The sequence below is a fragment of the Amblyomma maculatum genome, chromosome 3, assembly GCF_055883805.1.
Source record: "Amblyomma maculatum isolate TAMU_Amacu chromosome 3, ASM5588380v1, whole genome shotgun sequence".
Taxonomy (NCBI): domain Eukaryota; kingdom Metazoa; phylum Arthropoda; class Arachnida; order Ixodida; family Ixodidae; genus Amblyomma; species Amblyomma maculatum.
Genome location: NC_139346.1, coordinates 203,436,865 through 203,457,352, shown reverse-complemented (window position 1 = coordinate 203,457,352; position 20,488 = coordinate 203,436,865). Strand labels below are relative to the sequence as shown.

The 20,488-nt window shown below is 42.4% G+C and overlaps 1 protein-coding gene across 3 annotated transcripts in view; it reads right to left on the bottom strand.

Moving 5' to 3' along the window:
* LOC146197465 (phosphatidylinositol 4,5-bisphosphate 3-kinase catalytic subunit alpha isoform-like) overlaps positions 1-20,220 on the bottom strand; it is a 38,968-nt gene extending 18,748 nt beyond the window's left edge. Inside the window, exons 1-8 of one of the 3 annotated variants that reach the window (XM_084599295.1) lie at positions 20,010-20,220; positions 18,980-19,024; positions 15,229-15,420; positions 14,102-14,314; positions 9,368-9,577; positions 3,947-4,422; positions 1,855-2,043; positions 562-834 (exon numbers count right to left, since the gene is read on the bottom strand). In XM_084599295.1, coding sequence (XP_084455421.1) covers positions 562-834; positions 1,855-2,043; positions 3,947-4,422; positions 9,368-9,577; positions 14,102-14,314; positions 15,229-15,361 — 1,494 coding nt within the window. In that variant the 5' untranslated portion in view covers positions 15,362-15,420; positions 18,980-19,024; positions 20,010-20,220. Of the gene's footprint in view, positions 1-561; positions 835-1,854; positions 2,044-3,946; positions 4,423-9,367; positions 9,578-13,914; positions 13,980-14,101; positions 14,315-15,228; positions 15,421-18,979; positions 19,025-20,009 lie in introns of those variants that run through there. The other 2 variants (XM_084599296.1, XM_084599297.1) reach the window with 2 other exon arrangements.
* Positions 20,221-20,488: the final 268 nt, after the last annotated feature.

Here is a 20,488-nt window from a genome sequence, read left to right as displayed (position 1 = left end):
CAGGCCCAATGACAACACGCTAATAAGTTATTGGTGTCACGTTCTGTGCCCCCAACTGTCGTGTAGTGTCGGAATGCAGCAACAAAAAAAGCCGGAGATCACGCCATGGATGGCACGCCACCTTGGAACTCTGACGGCTCCAGCTCGACTGAGTGAGCTAACGCGCTAGCAGTCTTGTCTACGTGCTCTTCCTTGCAAAGAACAAGGTGCTTAAATTCACATGCAAGCTTTTTTTTTTTTTTTTCCAAAACTTTCTGCGAAATTAGGGGAGGTGGTTATAACTGTATGTGTTCATAAGAATGCAAGTTCTCAGAGAAGCCTGTTAAGTTCCACCAAGGCTATCCGTCCTATTCTTTTAAGTGCACCAGAATAATATTCCATTTTCTTCTTCTATGGCTTCCTAGAAAACCAGGTTTTTGCAAGGTCAGTGAATTAGAAGTCAAATGCATTCCCATATCAAGAGCACATTGCAATACAATCAGTCACAGCTCAGCACTTCAGCTGCCTGCCCTGCCTCACTGTTCGACAATTTAAGAGAAAGTTTGATACATTTCCCCTTACCTCTTCGCCCAAGGACTGCAGAGGTGAAACAAAGGAGGCATACTCCTCTATCTGTTCCATGGAGGGGAAGACCACCTGGCCCGAGAAGCGGTCCAGCTCAATGACCAGGCAGGGGGCTTCCCGGTTGGGGTTGGATCCCGTGCTGCCCAGCGGGTTGAGTAGTTCATCCATGCCCTTGGGCACGGGCCACAGGTGAAGGTTCACACGGCCACTAAGCAGCACACTCTTGTAGTCAAAAAGGCTTACGTTGCCCCACGCTATGGCGCACCTCTCCTGTGAGCGAGGTAAACAAGGCCATCAAAAAAAGGCTTTCCAGGTGCCACAGAGTAGCAGTCAGACCAAAACAGGATTTGGTTAATAGCTTGGGCTTGAACCATGCCTCAACCCTACCTTTCCTTTGCTTACTTTATCTTGGGATTGACTGCAGTGCAGTTGCCTTTAGCATACTGTCTGACTATATGGACATTCGAATATGGCCATTTTGCAGCTGGGAAAGGATGGATGCCAATACATGTAGGGCTCGTCAAGGGGCGTATTCCAAGGTTAAAATTATTGAGAACCCTTGGATCAAGGAAAAGGTAAACAGCCTGGGCCCATCACATCCCTAGCAGTAGATGTAAGCACGAAATGCTTTTTCTGAAAGAAAATGCACAAGCGAAGAAGCTCCAATTTAGAAAGCAGGCAACAATACCTTGCTAAACGAAACAAGAAAAATGCAAGAAGACTGTACTACTACTACTACCAGAAAAGTAAGCAGAAGCATGCTGGGTGTTTGGAACGTAGCAGCAGCAATGAAAACCTTTGGCGTAATGTTTCACGTAACCTTAACCAAACAATAGGTCTGAGAACAGCTTCAACGTGTGTGCCAAGAGAACTCTTCATTACAAAGTAATAACAATGTGGTGATGCAAAATACTAAAGTTTTGTAGGATGACATGTAGTACCCCGTAAGCTTTACCTGAGCAACTCACTTCAAGCATGAAATATCATATCTGCTCGTGTCCCTGGGCTGGCTTCAATGCTGGTATAAAGCTTGAAAAATCGCAACTACTTTCTCTACCTTCAAGCACACTGAGTAAAAAGAGTAATAGGGGTTTAGGGGGGGGGGGTTCATTTGCATCACGAATGCTAATGCTAGTCCCCCCCCCTCCCTCCCCCCCTCCCCCCTCTCTCCCCCCCGACATTTTCTGATATTATATCTGCACTGCTCTGCATTAAACTATTGCCACTGCACAGAATACAAACTCTCAGCGTTTCCTGCACATGAAAGCAGCACGCACCACGCAAACTCACCTCCCGCTTCTTTCGCTGAGAGACAGCACAGATGGAGACGCATAACCTCGCCGATCGAGGAATGTCCGGAATGTACATTTGAAACTCTAGTGTCTCATCCCACTTGGGGTTTGAATGCACTACATGCTCAGTGTCTCGAAAAGGGCAGAGAGACTCTGTGCCATGGTAGATGCCAACACGAACATATATCTACAAAGGCAAGAAAAAAGGAATGAAAAATTAGCGAAGCTTTTCAAACATGCTCTCTCTGTTTCTTGGGTGTATAAACCACATTAACAAAAGTTAAGCACCCATTGAATCAAAGCTTAACTCAATAAATGCCCATGAAAACCGCTTGGCCGTCTGGGCCCCATGATTATTAAGACACACAGTACACTCTTTTTAAATGGAACCTCAAGGGCAAATATGTGTACAGATATGGTGCAGCGCATACCCAGCTAGTTCAGTTTTGGGTCTGGTTTCAGTTGCACTTAGCAGTGTTTGTAAAATCTGAGGTTCTATTAATGAGATTTTTTTTCAAACTGCTAGGATACAAAACCAACCAATTCTGAGGCTTTCATTCCGTTTAAGCAGCAATGCCGTTTAACTGATTTCCGTTATCAGGATTCCACATAGTGACACTAGAGGCAAGCCAGCAGAGGCCACCACTGCAAATAAAAGAACAAGCAAAACAAGAAAAAAAAAATGCCAAGGTTCAAGACAAGGAATGGTGAAAGGGGCAGAAAAATGAAAAGCATGACGCTAGATAAAAATGCGAAGTGCCATAAATTTTGCCATGTGGAACGTGGATAGATACTGTTGTGCCAAAGTGCTGGTCGCACACGCGACTGTTCTCACGCAGCAACGGCTGGGAAGACAACAATGTACCCTTCTTTGCGAGCGGCACTGTAGTTGATGGATGCTCGTGACAGTCCCACTCTACAAGCGGAAATACTCATACTTATATAGCCTGGGAAACCGTTGCCACTCAAACTGTCTAATTTGGAGGCGGCACTTGATGGCGGCCCGAGAGGTCCAGTCAGCGAGCGCACTGATCCCCTGCTTCGTATCTGCCGCGGTGCGAGGGGGTTCCGCTGCTAAAGGACCAGTGCCAGGCTGTCTGCGATTTCACTGACATGTCTCAACATGAGGCATTAGTCAGAGAAGTTTGGCATTCGGCTCAGCTGGAAACCGGGTGGCTTGCCTGGACACAACCTCCATTAGAACCCTGTTCACTCAAATTCTAAATGTAATCTCTGGTAGGGTGTAACAGATGCTTTCGTGCCATCAGCATCTAGTATTCAGCCAAAAGCACAATTTAGATTTAACTCCGCATATCCTGAAAAAATTTTAATACTTCTTCAAGTTCATGTTATCAGGGCTCAACTACCTTCCGTCGTAAATTTATCAGGTACAAGGTAGCACTCAAAGTCCCGAAATTGAATCCTGACTATGGCAGCAGCATTTTGATGGAGGGAAAACTAAAAAATGCCCATATGCTGAGAAATGTCAGCTCCAGTCAAAGAACGCAAGTGGTCCAAGTTATTCCGGTACCCTCTACAACAATGCCACTCATAGCTGAATGTCGCATTGAGATACTAAACCCCACATTCTACTACACAGCACACGCCAGCGTGAGTCACTCCCCTGCTGTCACACTAAAAGACTGCTAGATGACAGGGACAATACCATATACACCTACTGTAGGAGGCAGATTATCCATCTTCCGTTTGTGCAAACACTTCCACTTTATAATGAATTTGGTAGGGCTTGTTAAAGCTTTTTGAAAAATTATGCACTGAAAGCCTGAGCAATGTGATATGTAATTGATGGCAACAGCCCTCAATCAAACAGGCTTGCAGGGGCTGGCAGACCCTTACATGACGCCAAATTATTCCCAAGGGCAAGAATAAAGGCACTGTGGCAGTATCATAGCTTACTACGGAACATGTTTCGTTTGAGGAAAATGTACGCACACAGAATGACAACTTTTCTTTTTCCACATTATCAGCTGCCAAGTTAAGAGTGACCTATACAAGGGCACGGTTCTTATGCAAGCATACGCAGCAAACACAATATGCAAACAAGAAATGCAACCAGAAGCACGACATACCTTGTCCACATCTTTGACATTGACGTAGGAGGCTCCAAGGATCTTGACTCGGAATGACTCATCCACTTTGTACAAGGAGACTGTGGGCTGTGTTGCTGACATGGATGGGTTCCGCCGAACATACGACGGGGTGATGTAATTCGAAGGCGGGATGGCTTTGTAGACAGCATCCTTCAGCATCAGCATCAGCTGCGGTATATCCCCCTTGGCTATGCAGGTGCGTATGTACTTGTAGCGGCATAGCGGGTACGTCTTGAGCAGGTACTGGTTGACGCCACACACCTTGAGTAGGTAGTGGTGCTGGTGCTCCTGCGCCAGGGCCACCTGCTCTTCACGAGCCAGCCGCGAGCACTTGAGCTTCTTGAGGATGGCCTCGCGGATGACCGCCTCCGGCACTGTGTCCTTGTGCACCTCCAGTGTGTGCTTCTGCTTTTCCCCACTGTCCGACAGGCCCCACACGCACACCATCACCAGCCCTGAGAGAGACGAGGTTATTTCAAAAGCTATCCTGCAAGGCTGCTTCCAGATGGCGCTCTAAACAGCTGGCCTTGCTGTTAAGCAGAAGCCGACTGGGCAGTAACAGGATCCCCATGTTTTAATAAGCTTAGGACTACTTAGTACCCTGTTGTTTTCAGAGATGCCAGTGCAATATAAAAAGGTCTGCGGCAGCAGACCCTGAGAGGGCAAAAAAATTTTGTCAGTGGGCGCATTTCTTGTTGACACCAACTTTAGTATTAAGTCCACTTATAATGATAGCAGATATATAACATTATATCGCTCATAACGATCAAATTCGTCAGATTTAAGTTTTCCCATTGCCTCTGTGTAGAAATAAACCACATATAATGACTGATTATCGGCGGCATATCAGATACAACAATAGCTTTATCGCCGCCCGGTGCATGTTTACCTAAAAGATTTGCCTGAATGTTCGATAAAAATAAAAAACTAAGAAGAGAATGACGTGAAAACTCGACATAAGCGGCGAAAACGGACCGGTGTGGAGAAATATGCGAGGGCCATTGCGTGCAGTTAGGAAATTAGGGCTATCATCATCACAATCGCTTCCTGTCGCCATGCAAAGGGTGCAGCCGTATAGTTATCACCATCACCGATTGTGGATCCGTGGAGGATGGCATCGACCACGACGATGGCGCATTAGCTCTTGCGATGAAACGTCAGATTCATCGGGATTTCTGGTTGGGTTTCTAGGTTGGAAGCCTCGCGAAAAAGTATGGGCAACAGCACTCTATGATTTTAACGATCATCTCTATAATTTTAACGATCATCAAGGCTGGGGATGTCCTGCAGTTCATCCAATCACTAATCAGTTTAGCACATGTAAAAAGGACTGTCACCAGCTTGTGTGCAACTGGAAGCGATGCTCACAGCGATTGTCAAGCAATTTTCAGCGATTGTCAGACTTTTTTAAGTCTGCTATTTTAAGCAATTTTATGGCTAAAGATGTGTCCTGAAATAAAGTGCTTAGTGCTTTTTACAATTATTAGCATTGTTCAACCAGATTCACACATCGCTAGAAAGTAGGCAAGCGCTACATGCATGGGAAAATAAGCGGATGTGTTTTTTTTTTCTTTTTTTTTGCCGGTCCAGATCCAACGATAATCCGTTATAATGATCAAATTTTCCTGTTTTCTAAATATCATTATAAGTGGACTGCACTGTAGTTAGGTGCATAACTTGACAACATAGAATAAAATATGAGACAGGCAACTCACTGAATGCACCCCTTGAAGCCTCCTAAAAGGCACCCCAAATACAGCTACAGTTAATCTATAAGTAAGAATTATGCTCACATCATTACCACATTGACAAAGTACCCAGATGCTTTCCCAGATGTTTTCCAGGCTGACTGCAGACTCGGCACACAGAATCAATGAGCTTGAAACACTGTGCACAATGATATATGAAGGCCTGCTATATCTAAAGTGGTCAGTTGCGCAACAGTTTTGTTACAAATTTTGTAGATTTTTGCCAAGAATTTTTCTGTTAGTGCATGTGATATGTGCCTGTTTTTATGTATTCCAATGAAAGAAACCACTATCGGCGAGCGCAATGGCAACTACACACCGGAATGAGTGCTCCACCGCAACCTAATATAAACCTCGACCACCAGACAGAAATCGGACAATTTTAGGAGTATGTGAATATTTGAAATTTCGAATACAAATTGACTATGTTTTAGTATTAAATTCGTATTTGAAAAACTGACATTTGGAATTTTCCGAAGGTTAGAAGATTATCAAATACACCAAGAATTTTCGAATTCACCACAGTTTCACCAGAATGCTCGACCACATTGACTAGGTATGCAGTAAAGCATCCTCACAGCATGACAGGGCTGTTTGGTAAAGAAGGACTTTCCTTTTTGTCACGAGGGCCTTCCTGACAGGTGCACAAAGCAAAGCATTTGATGAAACATGAAAAAAAGTATTCGAAAAATTAGTGTGATGCAAACAGTTTTCGGCAGTCCTTTCAGACCCAACCAATCGATAGTTCGAACATTCTGTTAACTCAGACATTTCTTCTGTTTTTTTTTTAACAGTATACAAAATCCTGTATAAAATTTGTACTGAATTTTTTAGTAAGGTACACACTTCTGTGCAATTCTAGTTTAATTTTATTTGCAAATAACATGTGAATTCTGAAACAAACAAGACAAATAATGCTTGCTATTTTTTATTTTCCTTTTTTTTTTTTCATTTGCCAAATGTTCAATATTCAAAGGTGTTTTTTTCCCCATATTCATATTTGATTCATATCCAGAAATTTTTATATTCACAAACCCCTAGATATTTTTAGTATAGTGTACATATCAGTTGTCACAAAGAGAGCTGTTATGGTAAAGGGTGTTGTGTAGTAGACAAATGTTTTAGTGGAGCTGCATCATTCAAGAAATTCAAAACATTGTAGCGCTATCTAGTGACAAAAGCAGAAAATCACACCATCAGCAATACGAAGGGAGTGCTGCTATTCATTGAAGGGGGCAATGAAAAGAGAGCAAAATAAAGAAAAAGAAAACATGATGACAACTTCTGAAAGACAAAAAACACTGCATACTTAAAAAATTTGTAATACTTTCCTCAGGTGTGGTCATGAGGTGGGCTCCAGCATTCACCGGCAACGTGTCATTACAAGGTGGCCTTTGATTTTCGTTTTATGCAATTTTCAATTCCCAATCAAGATTAAAAATTCTTATAAATTAATTATTATAAATTATAAATCGCTGCTACTCCTCGCACCTCAATCAGCGACATCTGTGTAGGCAGGCAGAGAATTCTAAGCCTCGTTTCGAGTTAAGAAACCAAAAATTCTTCTGGTCCTGATAAAATCAAAAAACTTATTTCTTGTACACTATGCGGAATGGACTAGCAGATACATCATTACATTTGAGAAATGTGCCACTGTTCTGATGTCACAGACACTCACGGAATATACTCCTTTGCATAAATCAGCAAAGCGTAATTATTAACAAATTATATACCAATCTTGTTAACATCCTATCCTAGTAAGCTCCTTGAGAACATTATTTGCAGACATATCATGGAGTTCTTAAGGCTAGCAATATCCTGAGTGGTTTTCAGCACAGTTTTTGCTGTGGCTTTGGCACCATTCAACAATTAATAGAATTCACTCATGATATCACCCATAGAAGCTTCATCTCAATAACCAGATTGATGCTATATTTATTGACCTATCAAAACCATTTGACAAATTCCTCAGCCTAAACTCCTACAAAAACTCAATGTCACACTAAACAATCTGATCGTCATCAAATGGATTGCCAGATTTCTTTCTTTTTGCTTGCAGTACTTGTGCTTCAACTTGGCCAATGTCTTGACAAACGTTCCACAGGAGTCAAATTTGGGACCCCTTTTTTTTTGTGTGCTGTGCATCAATGACTTGCCTTTTTACATATCTATTAGAATTCACTCATATACTGAATATTGCATGCTGTACCATACACCATAACCTCTATTCAGGACGAAAAAGTTTTAAGTGATCCATTTCCTAGCTTCTATCAGTGCTGCGGCATGTGGGAGATGAAAATTAACTTCAGTAAAGCAGTCTTCATGCAGCATTTTAGCAAATCCTTGTCTCTTTCTCTTTTCTCATATTCATTTGATGGTGGGTTGTTAACTAAAGTAACTGAACATAAGTACCACGGACTGGTTTTTCACTTCCAACATGTCTTGGTCGAAGCACATAAATCTAACATGCAGTAGACCACTTCAGAGACCCTGGTGCACATTAGGTGCAGCACCATGTCATACAAAGCTTTTAGTTTACAAAACGCTTATCCGATCTCTTTTTGAATAAGGTTTAGTTGTTTGGAACCCATATCAGCAATTGTACTGCGTAAAAACTGAACTGGTCCAGAAGAAGGCAATTTGTTTCATGTGCTGTTGCTATGACACATGAGGTTTATTTATTTATTATATATTATTTTTATTTTTTATTTTTGGTGCCTGATCTCAACGCATTACCTCTAACCTCACTTCCAATGTGTCGGTACACCGAGTGCCTCAGGTATATGTACACGCTCATTAATTCACCTCATCTCATAGGAATGAACACTCATGTTGATTTTTCTATGCCATTATCAACCAGGCACCATCACAGTTTAAACATTTCTCCACTTTACACACGCACTGGCACATATAAATACAGCTTGTCACATGTACCATCGAATGCTGGAACACCCTGCCCGGCAAAGTCCATTCACTTGCATTTCTGCAATTTTTGGCTGCCACTGAATGCCATTGACACCTATGCTTTGTTTGTTTAACATTTTATCTTGTTTATGTTTTTTATGTATGTATGATTGGATGAATGAACATATATACATGACTGCCTTCTATGTAATCTAGTATATCGCCAATCCTGCAATAGCCCCTGGGGCTGCAGCCCGTACAAATAAATAAATTTCTTGAATACTGGAGCACCCAGACTAAAGAACACTAGGTAAGACCTTTCCACTACTACTATCATAATCTAAGGACACAGTTAGGTCAGTGCTCAGCTCCTTTAAACAGACCTTGTTTTGGTCATGAAGAGAGCGCTTTACAAGCTCCCCCCCCCCCCCCCCCCCCCCCCCCCCCCCCCAAAAAAAAAAAAAAATTAAATACAAGCATTGCCAGCCAATTTCCGCAAGCAAAACACAGTGTGTGGACATCTGATTTCGGTACATGTTTCAGAAGCCACGTAACAATGCCATTCACTCCTCAACACGGACAACTCTTTCTTTTTGATAAGGATGCGGTGAGAAAAGAGTCAGAGAACCAATTTTTTGCGAGAACTAGATGAACTGCTAAAAAAAAAAAACAAAGCCCCAGTGCCTGAAGAATCACAATGTCTGCAAAGAACATATATCCTGTCACAGAAAGATAAAGAAAGGAGTACCTTTGTCAAGTTTCCGTTCTAAGTTTGCAGGTAGCTCTTCTGAACTTTCAATCTCGGGTGGATAAACATACGAAGCGCGACACTCTTCACTCCCAGTGTTCCTGGTGTCAACAGCATCTTTACACACACTCAGGATATTACGTCGAAAGTCAAGGACTTCAGAGTCTTTCATGTTGTCGAACTCGTGCGCACAGCCTCCAACAGCCAGCCCTTTTTATACGGAAAATACAAAAAGAAAAAAAAAAAAGAATGTGAGCAATCAACGCCCACATTACCCTTCAGAAATGCAACAAAACAAAGTGCCTGCGAAGAAGAACAAGGTTAACAAAAAGGAGCATTATTTCTTTCATACAGCCATACTCCAAAATAACCAACTTGTGAAAACTTGTAAATGTAGCGACCTTGACTGCGAAATACCCAAATGTGTGCTACAGAACAGATATGTAACAATACACTAATGCATTTTTTGTGCAGTGTCATGATTACGCATTCGCAAAACAAATATAAAAGATTATTTGCAGTGCTCGAAATATGCTTACACACCGCACAGCAAAAAATAAAATGGTCTGTTTCATTGACATGTGACCATTGCTAACAGGGTCACAAATGAGCTCTCCATGTCTCAATCCATGTCAGGACTGGCACTGAACGCTGTTGGTTAAGAGTACTCAGCTGCCTGTGAACTTACTATCAATTTTGTTTTTAAATCTAACAATCTTCCTTTGCTGTTATTAAAAAAAAGTTATACATGACCAGCCAATACCAGTAAGCTTTAACAGAACCTTCCAATGACAACCCCCTTCATGGATCACTGCCTTGTCGTGGCGGAGGGGCTTGCGAAACTCGATGAAGTCGTGAGCTCTGCTGTGTAGGGCCACCCAAGATAGACAGGTCACGGCAGAGAGTTCTGACAAAATGTGATTCACTGGAGAAGGTAATGGCAACCCACTCCAGTAATTCCTGCCAAGAAAACCCAATGGCCAGTCACAATACCATTATCGATATGGCGCCGGAAGATGAGCCCCCCAGGTTGGAAGGCGTCCCACATGTTACTGGGGATGAACAAAGGGCGATTCCTAGTAGCTCCAGGACGAATGAAGCGGCTGGGCTAAAGCCAGAAGGACGCTCAGTTGTGGATGTGTCGGGAAGCGACCGGAAAGTCCGATGTTGCAAGGAGATATATCACATAGCAACATGGAATGTAAGATCTATGACTCAAGGTAAACTGGATATCGTCAAGCGAGAAATGGACAGATTGAACATTGATATCTTGGGTATCAGCGAGCTCAAGTGGACCGGAATGGGAGAATTTAACTCCGGCGACCATTATGTCTTTTATTGTGGGCACGAATCCAAGAGAAAGAATGGGGTCGCTCTCATAGTAAACAGAAGAATGGGCAAAGCAGTGCTAGGGTACAACCCCAAAAACGACCGAATTATTTCACTTCGGATCCAAGGTCACCCTTTCAACATAACAGTTATCCAAGTCTATGCACCGACCACTGCTGCTGAAGAAGCTGACGTTGAGAGATTTTATGCGGACCTACAATGCCTTTTAGACCGCACCCCATCATCAGACGTCGTTTTTCTCATAGGAGACTGGAATGCTAAGGTCGGGAGTGAAGAAATATCCGGAATTACAGGCAAGTTCGGTCTTGGTGAGCCAAATGAAGCTGGGCAGAGGCTAGTAGAGTTCTGTCAAGAAAACAACCTGACCATAGCGAATACTCATTTTCAACAGCACAAGAGGCGCCTGTACACATGGATTTCACCGGACGGTCTGTACAGGAATCAGATCGATTATATTATTTGCCGACAGAGATGGAGAAGCGCTATACAAGCAGTAAAAACAAGGCCTGGGGCCGATTGTGGCACCGATCATCAGCTTCTTGTTGCCAAAATTAAGCTTCGATTGAGGAAAACGCAGAAAACTAGAAGGCCTTTCAGGTATGATCTGGATCAGATTCCATTAGAATATGCTGTGGAAGTGAGGAATCGATTTCAAGAATTAGATCTAGAAGACAAAGAGCCCGAAGAGACGTGGACTGATGTTCGTGATATAATACAAGAAGTTGCTACTAAGGTAGTTCCAAAGCAAAAGAAATGCAAAAAAGCAAACTGGTTATCTGAAGAGGCTTTGCAAATAGCTGAGGAAAGGAGGATGGCAAAAGGTATGGGGGAAAGAGAAAGATACAAGGTTCTCAATGCGGATTTTCAGAAAATAGCAAGGAGGGATAAGAATGCCTTCCTGAACATACAGTGTCAAGCAGTTGAGGACAACAGCCAATTAAGGAACACAAGAGCTCTGTATAAGACAATCAAAGATATCAAAGGAAGCTTCTGTGCTAAGCTGGGCGTGATAAAGGACAAACAAGGCAAGGACCTCACTGAAACCTCAGAGATAAAGAAGAGGTGGCAGGAATACACAGAAGAACTGTACAAGAAGGACCCGGATGTGCAAACCCAACATAGGACGGTTGTGATTACTGATCTCGAGCCGGGCATCCTGAAGAGTGAAGTTGAATGGGCCTTAGCCAGCCTTGCTAAGAACAAAGCTAGCGGAATTGATGGTATTCCAGCTGAGTTGCTTCAAAACCTCAACCATGACGCTGTTAACACACTGCATACATTATGTCAAAAGATTTGGACAACCCTGCAGTGGCCACAGGATTGGAGGAGGTCAGTTTACATCCCCATTCCAAAGAAAGGCAGTGCCAAAGATTGTTCCAACTACCGCACGATCGCGCTTATTTCGCATGCTAGCAAGGTGATGTTAAAAATCCTGCAAGGTAGGCTGCAGCAGTATGTGGATCGGGAGCTTCCGGACGTGCAAGCTGGGTTTCGCAAGGGCAGAGGAACTAGAGACCAAATTGCCAACCTTCGCTGGATCATGGAAAAAGCAAGAGAGTTCCAGAAACCCATTTACTTCTGCTTTATTGATTATGCAAAAGCGTTTGACTGCGTAGATCACAGCAGATTGTGGCAAGCTCTCCAAGAGATGGGAGTTCCAATTCACCTCATCTGTCTCCTCAGGAACCTTTATGAAGGGCAAGAGGCCACAGTCAGAACTGGGCATGGTCTTACTGATTGGTTTCCGATTGAGAAAGGGGTGAGGCAAGGCTGCATACTGTCGCCCTGCCTATTTAACCTATATGCAGAGTGCATCATGAGGAAGGCTGGTCTGGACGAGTCATCAGCTGGAGTGAAGATTGCTGGAAAACGTATCAACAACCTTAGATATGCGGATGATACCACTTTAATGGCAGAAAGTGAAGTGGAACTCAAGAGACTTCTGATGCGCGTACAAGAAGAGAGTGAGAAGTTTGGGCTTAAACTGAACATTAAAAAGACGAAGATCATGGCGTCTTGCCCTATCAAGTCCTGGAGCATCAATGGACAAGAAGTGGAAGCTGTGACAGATTTTCTGTTCTTGGGAGCCAAGATTACCTCGGAAGGAGACTGCAGCCATGAAATTAGGAGACGCCTGCTTCTGGGAAAGAGAGCAATGGTTAGCCTTGACCGCCTAGTAAAGAGCAGAGACATTAGTCTGCCAACCAAGATCCGTATAACCCGTGCTATGGTCTTTCCAGTTGTGATGTATGGATGCGAGAGTTGGACTGTGAAAAAGGCTGACCGCCGAAGAATTGACGCGTTTGAATTGTGGTGCTGGCGAAGACTCTTAAGAGTTCCTTGGACTGCCAGAAGATCAAATCAGTCGATATTGTCGACCATAAACCCTGACTGCTCATTGGAGGGTCAAATTCTAAAGTTAAAGCTCAGCTACTTTGGTCATCTGATGAGAAGAGAGGAGTCGCTGGAGAAAGATTTGATGTTGGGAAAGGTTGAGGGTCGCCGGAGAAGGGGTAGGCAGCGAACGCGATGGTTAGATGGCATTCTCGAGGCATTGCAGATGAAGCTATGTGATGTTAAGAAGATAGTGAGAGACCGGAAAGCGTGGCGTGACATGGTCCATAGGGTCACGAAGAGTCGGACACGACTGAACGCCTGAACTGAACTGAACTCCAATGACCACAGCTCAAAATAAAATTGGGGAGACACTTAAGCTAAGCCTTTAAGAGTCTGACATGACAGCGTTAATACTTCCTGTTTGCCAGCTCCACTTGCAGGTCCTTGTTTGCGCACATGCACTTTGCCACTCGCTTGATTACTATATTCTTTTAATCTCACAACCCAATTACCAGTCATTGCACAGCCATGTCGCTTACCAGGTACCACCTTCTAAAGGTATGATTTTTTTGCTCACAACACCAATGCAGACAATGCCAACATTTGATTTTATGGAGAACGAGAGCTTTAACACTATTACATTAGAATTTTAATACAAATTTCTGCTTGTTTCTGCCCTACTTCAAGCAATACATAGACAGGTAAGAAAATGCCGCTAGACTATATGTCTGTCCTTACATTTTAATTTTCCTCTTAGTTAGGCTTCCCACCCAAAACAGAGGACAAAAAAAAATTTGATGCAGAAGTGGATATCAATGTCATTTTAGTACTACTTTTTTCATCAGTATGGCTAGGCTGACCTTTCATTGGAAAACAGGGATTCTTCACCTTCTCACTGCCTTGCTGGCTCTTGGCTACCAGCTACCTGTGTTACAAAACACAGAGCAGCTATTTACATATGCACACACCATGATCTAGAACACCAAGTATAGCGCAATGAGAGAGAGAAGAGCTCTCCCAACTTGTGACCTCCAAAAACTGCCTTACGAATTTCTGAGTTGAGTTTCTTCTCCTCAGTGTTGCCCTTAGGCTCCACAACTTTGAGGATGGGCTGGAAGAGGTGCAAGTCGCAGAGTCGGCGATACTCATCGTAGAATTCCTCCTTGTCACCATCACGGGTGATGGACACAAATATGTATGAAGACGGTTCACCCAGATGCCTGTACAGTGGGTACTTCTGAGCATTTTCCCAGAGCTCCTCTGTGAAAAGGACAGTTGAGCAATGTTAGCTCAATTTCCTTCGCAGTGTTTGGGACCTGTACAACTGCAGTAGGTAGTACCTGATGTCTGGAGTGGCACCAGTCAGCCAAGGTGTTCAGATAAGACATACGGTGCCAGACATAAATCACATTACATGTTGTGCCTTTCTTTTAAGCTTCCCTGAGAATGTGCACTGGCATCGGCAACGAGGCATGCACTCAAACATAACAGCCAGAAAGACTGCTCAACATGACAGTCTGGTACTTGACTCCTTTTCACGAATGACATAACTTCCTGCTGTTGGTATTTGTCATCTTTCCTTTATTTTTCAACTTGGTGGATTGTTGAGTTTCTTTTTTTTTTCTATTTGCTAAATAACAAAGGCAGCCACCCCTTCCAGCAAGCTACCAAAAATTTGGCTTTTTGACAACAGACCTTCCTCCACTTCCCGATTCTACACTATCAATTACACCACAAAAAAACAGGCAAGCATATAAAACAGACTTCCTCCATGGCATGGTACCACTGCACTGCAAGGATCTGGCAACATGCTGCCAGCACTTGGTAGCCAAAAAGAACTCAAGTGCCATCCCATCTCTTATAGCCAAAAATTATAAAAAAATTAAGTGATTAGCTACCAGTGGTTAAATCAACTTCTTTAAGCCAGTACATATGCCATTGGAATATGTGTCAGGCAAACCATTATGCCAAAGTTTTCATAGTGGATTTTGCAAAAAAAAAAATAAATAAAGAAATAAAGAAAACAAATCGATCAGTGCACATGGCTCCACTAATGCCTCTTTCATATGCAATGCTTTGTGAACATACATTTGCACCACAAGGTAGTTTTGCCTCCAGTATAATCTTGCTCCCCAAATTTGAACAAAAAAGCCCAGCAAGGCACTGGAGCTCACCCTTGATGCTTTCCAATGTGGCATCTCTAGAACACGTAAGGGGGATGATGATGCCTGTGGGGAGAAGGCAGTCCACCACTATGGTGTTGGGCATAATAGGGTAGCCCCATAGCTCTCCCGATGATGGCGGCATCTTGGACGCCGCCTGTAGCCAGGTTTAGTCCACAAAGGCCAGCGTGTAGGCACGTTTCGCTGCATTTAAAAAAAAAAAAAAAAACACAAGAGGAAAAGAAAATTATTAAAACCATTACCACATCACCAAAAACTGCAGCAAAAGAAATGGTTGCATTATGTTTTGAAAGTTAGTACATCCAACTTGCAGGTCACATGCTCATCCTTAGGCACCATAATCTTGTGGCGTCGGTAAACAAGATCATGACATAAGAAGGAAGCTTAGTCGACTGTGTCACTGAGCATTCTGCTGATTTGGGTAAGCAAGAAAAGCTTAAGGTGTGGCACCAATGCACATATTTAGGCGATTTGGCAGGAATACATAGCTAACATGTCAATTCTCTGTGTCCGTGTTTATGCAATCATGGTAGCCCTGCGGCATCAACAAGAGACAAGCAAGCCAAGCTTGGCTGCATTTCATTGCCATCCAGAGCACTGAGGCTGATGCTGCTGTTACAGGAGGCATCCATGCTAGTAAAGGAGCTTGCTGTAGCTGGGAGCCTGAATAATAATAAAGGCTGGCCATGTGCTAGCTTGTGCAGGGGCACCAGCAAATAATAAAGAAGGTCAATGCCACTTTTTCTTCATGTTTCATGCGATTCAATATTATTAATAGCCATGAGTTTAGTGGGATAATCTGTGATTTTAACTTTCAATAAATAAACAGAAGAGATTTTCTCTGATCTTTTTATATTTGTTATGTTAAGGTAAGTAAATGAATCCCAGATTATAGATGCATATTCGACCTTTGGACTGATGTATGCGTTATATATCAATAGTTTTATGCTAGGAAGAGAATTGCTACGTTTATGCCTCAGAGAAGATGGTTTTTCTAAATGCCGATGAATATATTTTAGCTATATGTGAACTCCAGGAAGGACTGTTAGTTATTCATACACATAGATATTTGCAGCTATTAATAGTGTTTCAGTGGTGACCCAACAGCATACATGTGGGTTAGTGGATTTTTTTATCTGCTATTTGGAGAAAAATATTTTATTCGGTGTTAACAACCACGGAAAACTCCCCACACCAGTCATGCACATATTTCAGACTCAAATCAAGTTCACTTTGATCCCCAGTATATATAATCTGACGAAATGCCACACAATCATCAGCAAACTAGCATATATGTGTTCCTGGGGTAACCACATCATCAAGATCATTTATACAGTTCTGAAAAAGCAAAAGCACCAAGACAATTCCTTGGGGCACACCAGAGGTGACTGCGAGACAACTGTAGCTCCACTCATCCACTGAAACAAACTACATTCCTTTGGTAAAACAGTCCGATTCATGATATTAAAATGTCTGAAAGATTAATGTCTTCTAATTTTTGAATAAGTTTTTCGTGATGTACATTATTTACTGTTTTGCAGAAATCCACAAATATTGCATCTATTCGACCATTGATATCATACTGTTTTAGCAAAAGTGTGTACTAGTATTATAACTAATAGTGCCACTGTCGAATATCCTCTTTTAAATCCATGCTGACAATTGTTTAATACACAGCGTTCATCAAGAAAAGCATTAATACGTTTTGCAATAATGTGTTCTTACATCTTGCACAATTCATTACAATTTCAAATTTCAATGACAATTACTTAGCACTCATAGGCAAATACCACACAATTATTCATGCATTCTAATGTCTAACGAATTAATAGACAGATGAAAGCAAGCAACTAAGCAAGGTGTCTATAATCCTTTAACTGTCATATCAGTGATGCCATCGCTGGTAATCTAAAGAACAATTTCTGCCTGCAAGTGAATGAGATCAAGACAGGTTACACAGCCTTCATGCGGAAGCAACACAGATATATAACTTGCCACAATTTCTTCTGGCCAGTGACTGCAGCTTTCATGCCGCTAACGAAAAGACGGTATGGGGCTGCACCAGCTGTGAAATTCGGGGCCTCAATGTGCCCCACAGTTTATTGACCCGTAAGAAGCTGATCTTAGCCGATGCAAGCAAGCAGGCCTGGCTAATGCAATGTGTGCCAACATTGTTGATCAGGAATGCCAGAAGTAACCGTTGTGGAAACACAACAAACTGGAGGTATACCCTGAAAAACAGTCAGCGATAACACTACACACATTATATCACATGCTGGAAGCAAACGTGCATACAAGCTTCATGCACAATGAGTGAAATTTATGTTCACTCCTGTGCTTATACTGTGCAGCAAAAGAGGCAGTCAACTACTGTGTTAAGCAGTAGTGTCCAAGTACAGGAGTGATCACTTTCAGAAATCAATGTGTTGCAAGACAGAGATGACACAAGAAAGAAGTGTCTTCTGGTGGGCTAGTGGTGAAAGTCGTTCATCTTAAAAACTGCGTGAATGAAACAAGGACAGAACAGAGACACTGCGTTTGCGTGTGATATGGCTTGGCTCTGTGCTTGTTCTATTTGGGCAGTTTTGAAGATGAACAAGAAAGGAGACCGGTTATTTAATGATTAAGTGTTTCTCACTGCTTCCTGAATGCAAAAAGGAAGGAAGCTAACAGAATAGCAAGCGCTAGTGGAAACCTGTAGTAGTCTGCAGTCTGTCCCTATAATACCAAGCACTGCAGTAGACATTATGGCTGGCATCAGTTGATTGATAAATAGTAACGACACAGAGTCACTCCCTTGTGCATGCATGCAAGACAAAACTGTATGAGCTCCCGGCAAAAAAATGCGGGCCAAAATACACTGGGCCATTGAATGACAAGGGGTTGTGTGAAGGTAGTCGACAAACACACCATACTTATACATTTCTGAAACTAAGATCTATTTTTTGCAATGCACTGTCACAGAAAACTGTAGGAGCAGTGCCACAGCATCCCTTACAGTTCCATAGTAATGGCTCTCTATTTTGCATTGGTTGCTCCATCTTCTTTGTTTTGAGGGATTAAAATCTGCCAGCGGTCACAGCAATCCAATAACGTAGGCCACGACAGAAGACGTCACACTTATGTTTAAATATGCACATTGCCTATGCAACTGCAGTAGGCTCCATTATGATAATAACAAAATGAGTCCTCGGCTTTGGAAAGAGATAACTTAATTTCAAAGAGTGAAAACTGTAGTGCTGTTGAGACTACAGGCCCTGGCTTATAGTGTTCTGTTTGTGGACGCTACCTGCAGAAAGTTGTTCCCCTTCAGGATCCCCACCAGCAGCAACATACAACTGTGCTGCCTCATGCTTGCAGACAACCATGCTCTGGAAGAGACTGTGCACCGCTCTAAGCAGAAAGTTGGCCGTACAGCCTTTGCCAAAAACTTTAAGCAAAAGTATAAGTACTTACATTCCTAACTGTTATGATGTGGAACATACCCAGAAAAAAATCATGTTGCCCTAATCAAGCCTTCAAGGGCTTCAAACCATTCTTTTTTTCTGAGAGGATAAAAAATTGAAGCACTGCTAAAGAAATGGGGGGAGGTAGACGAGAACTATGTTGAATAATAAAACATTGTTTTTTACGAACATGATATTTTTAATTACATTTTACCACACTTATCAAATGGCCCTCGTACATGTATAACAGAATTATACACTATCCCCTCACGTTAAATTTTGAGAGCACAACTCACATGTACACCAACAGGCCAGCATGACCCTTCTTCCGAGTAAATTTTCTGGAATACAAATTTTATCACTGTCAATGCAAAAACTCCGCGATAATTTCTATCCTAACGTTGTAAAACAACCATATATCAGTGATAGTGATAACTGTACTGCATCGACTAATAATTTGTCCGTGTTACTGAGTGAATTCTGTACATCGCTACAGCTGTTTACGCTAGTTCGGTGATGACTGCATGCAAGTAATGCAAATGTTATACCTTAGTTACGCTTATATAACACAACGCAGCAACTGTTGCCGGGCGTTTTATTATTTTTTTTTTCTGAAACCGAAACCGAAAATAAGCACATAAAGGGTAACGGTGAACTTCGTTTATATGGCTTTGCCTACGAACATTGCCAAACGTTATCAGCACTACCAAACACGTACAGTACATACACTGAAGGGAAATAAAAAACTTAAAACATTACCAAAGCACCAAAGCTCAGACAGGTGCAAGCATAATTACAGGAACCACGGTAGACATTCGCATCAGTACCGCATACCTTCCATGCGCATACCCATGATTTTACCGTTATTTTGATGAAGGCTTTCGGAAAAGGCTGAATAAACCCAAATAGAAAGACAACAGGCACTACAATTACTGCAGCAACTACCTCGTAATGGCCACAGTTTCGGCTGAACAGCAAAGCTAGTCGAACTAGCTTAGAATCGGTCATTGTACAGTACATACACGCTAGTTTGGAGTAAAATACAGCGTTACAGCTAGGAAATTATCAGCGTCTGCCGGTTTGAAAACGGACACGATGCGCTGGAAAGGTTTCTTGAACTTCGACCCACGAGTTGTTTTGATCGCATCTCGCTTATCTCAGGGGTGCTTCGTCGCAAGATACTACTTCTAGATATTGCAAAACGTATGTAAGCTTTACGCGCAGGGCGAAAAGAAAAAAACCAGCGCGTATAATGACTAATTAGCCGGCATTACCAAATTCCTTACAGCTCGGTACGTGCCGTTTGTAGCAACCAACGATACATACCCTACAGACGGACGGCGCGCCCGATCATAAAGGGACAAAGCAGTCCACTTCAGTATCCTCTTCTGGCACAGGAAGAGGAAAAGGTGCATCGTTGTTTACTCCACTCGCCATCATATTGGCAATACGTTCATCACCAATGATAAATATTTAAACGAAGAAAAACAACTGTCTGCAAGGCGCCGCCGTTAGCAAGGTAAACAACAAAAAAAACCCTCTGATGCGTCGCACTTGTGCGCCATCTTTAGTTTTTTTAAACCTTACTATATCTAAATTTACTTGACAAAAGCAATCATCACTTCTTACTCTGTGTTATTATTAATTATTAATGGTTGATTAGATATTACAAAGTGTCTCAACATACAACCCCAAAGCTGGCGCTACTGTCGGTCTGTACATTATTTTTTTTATGAATGTTAAGAAACTCTTAGGGTGGTATAAAAACCTTCCCAACATTTCCTTGAAATTTGCGTTTACAAGAG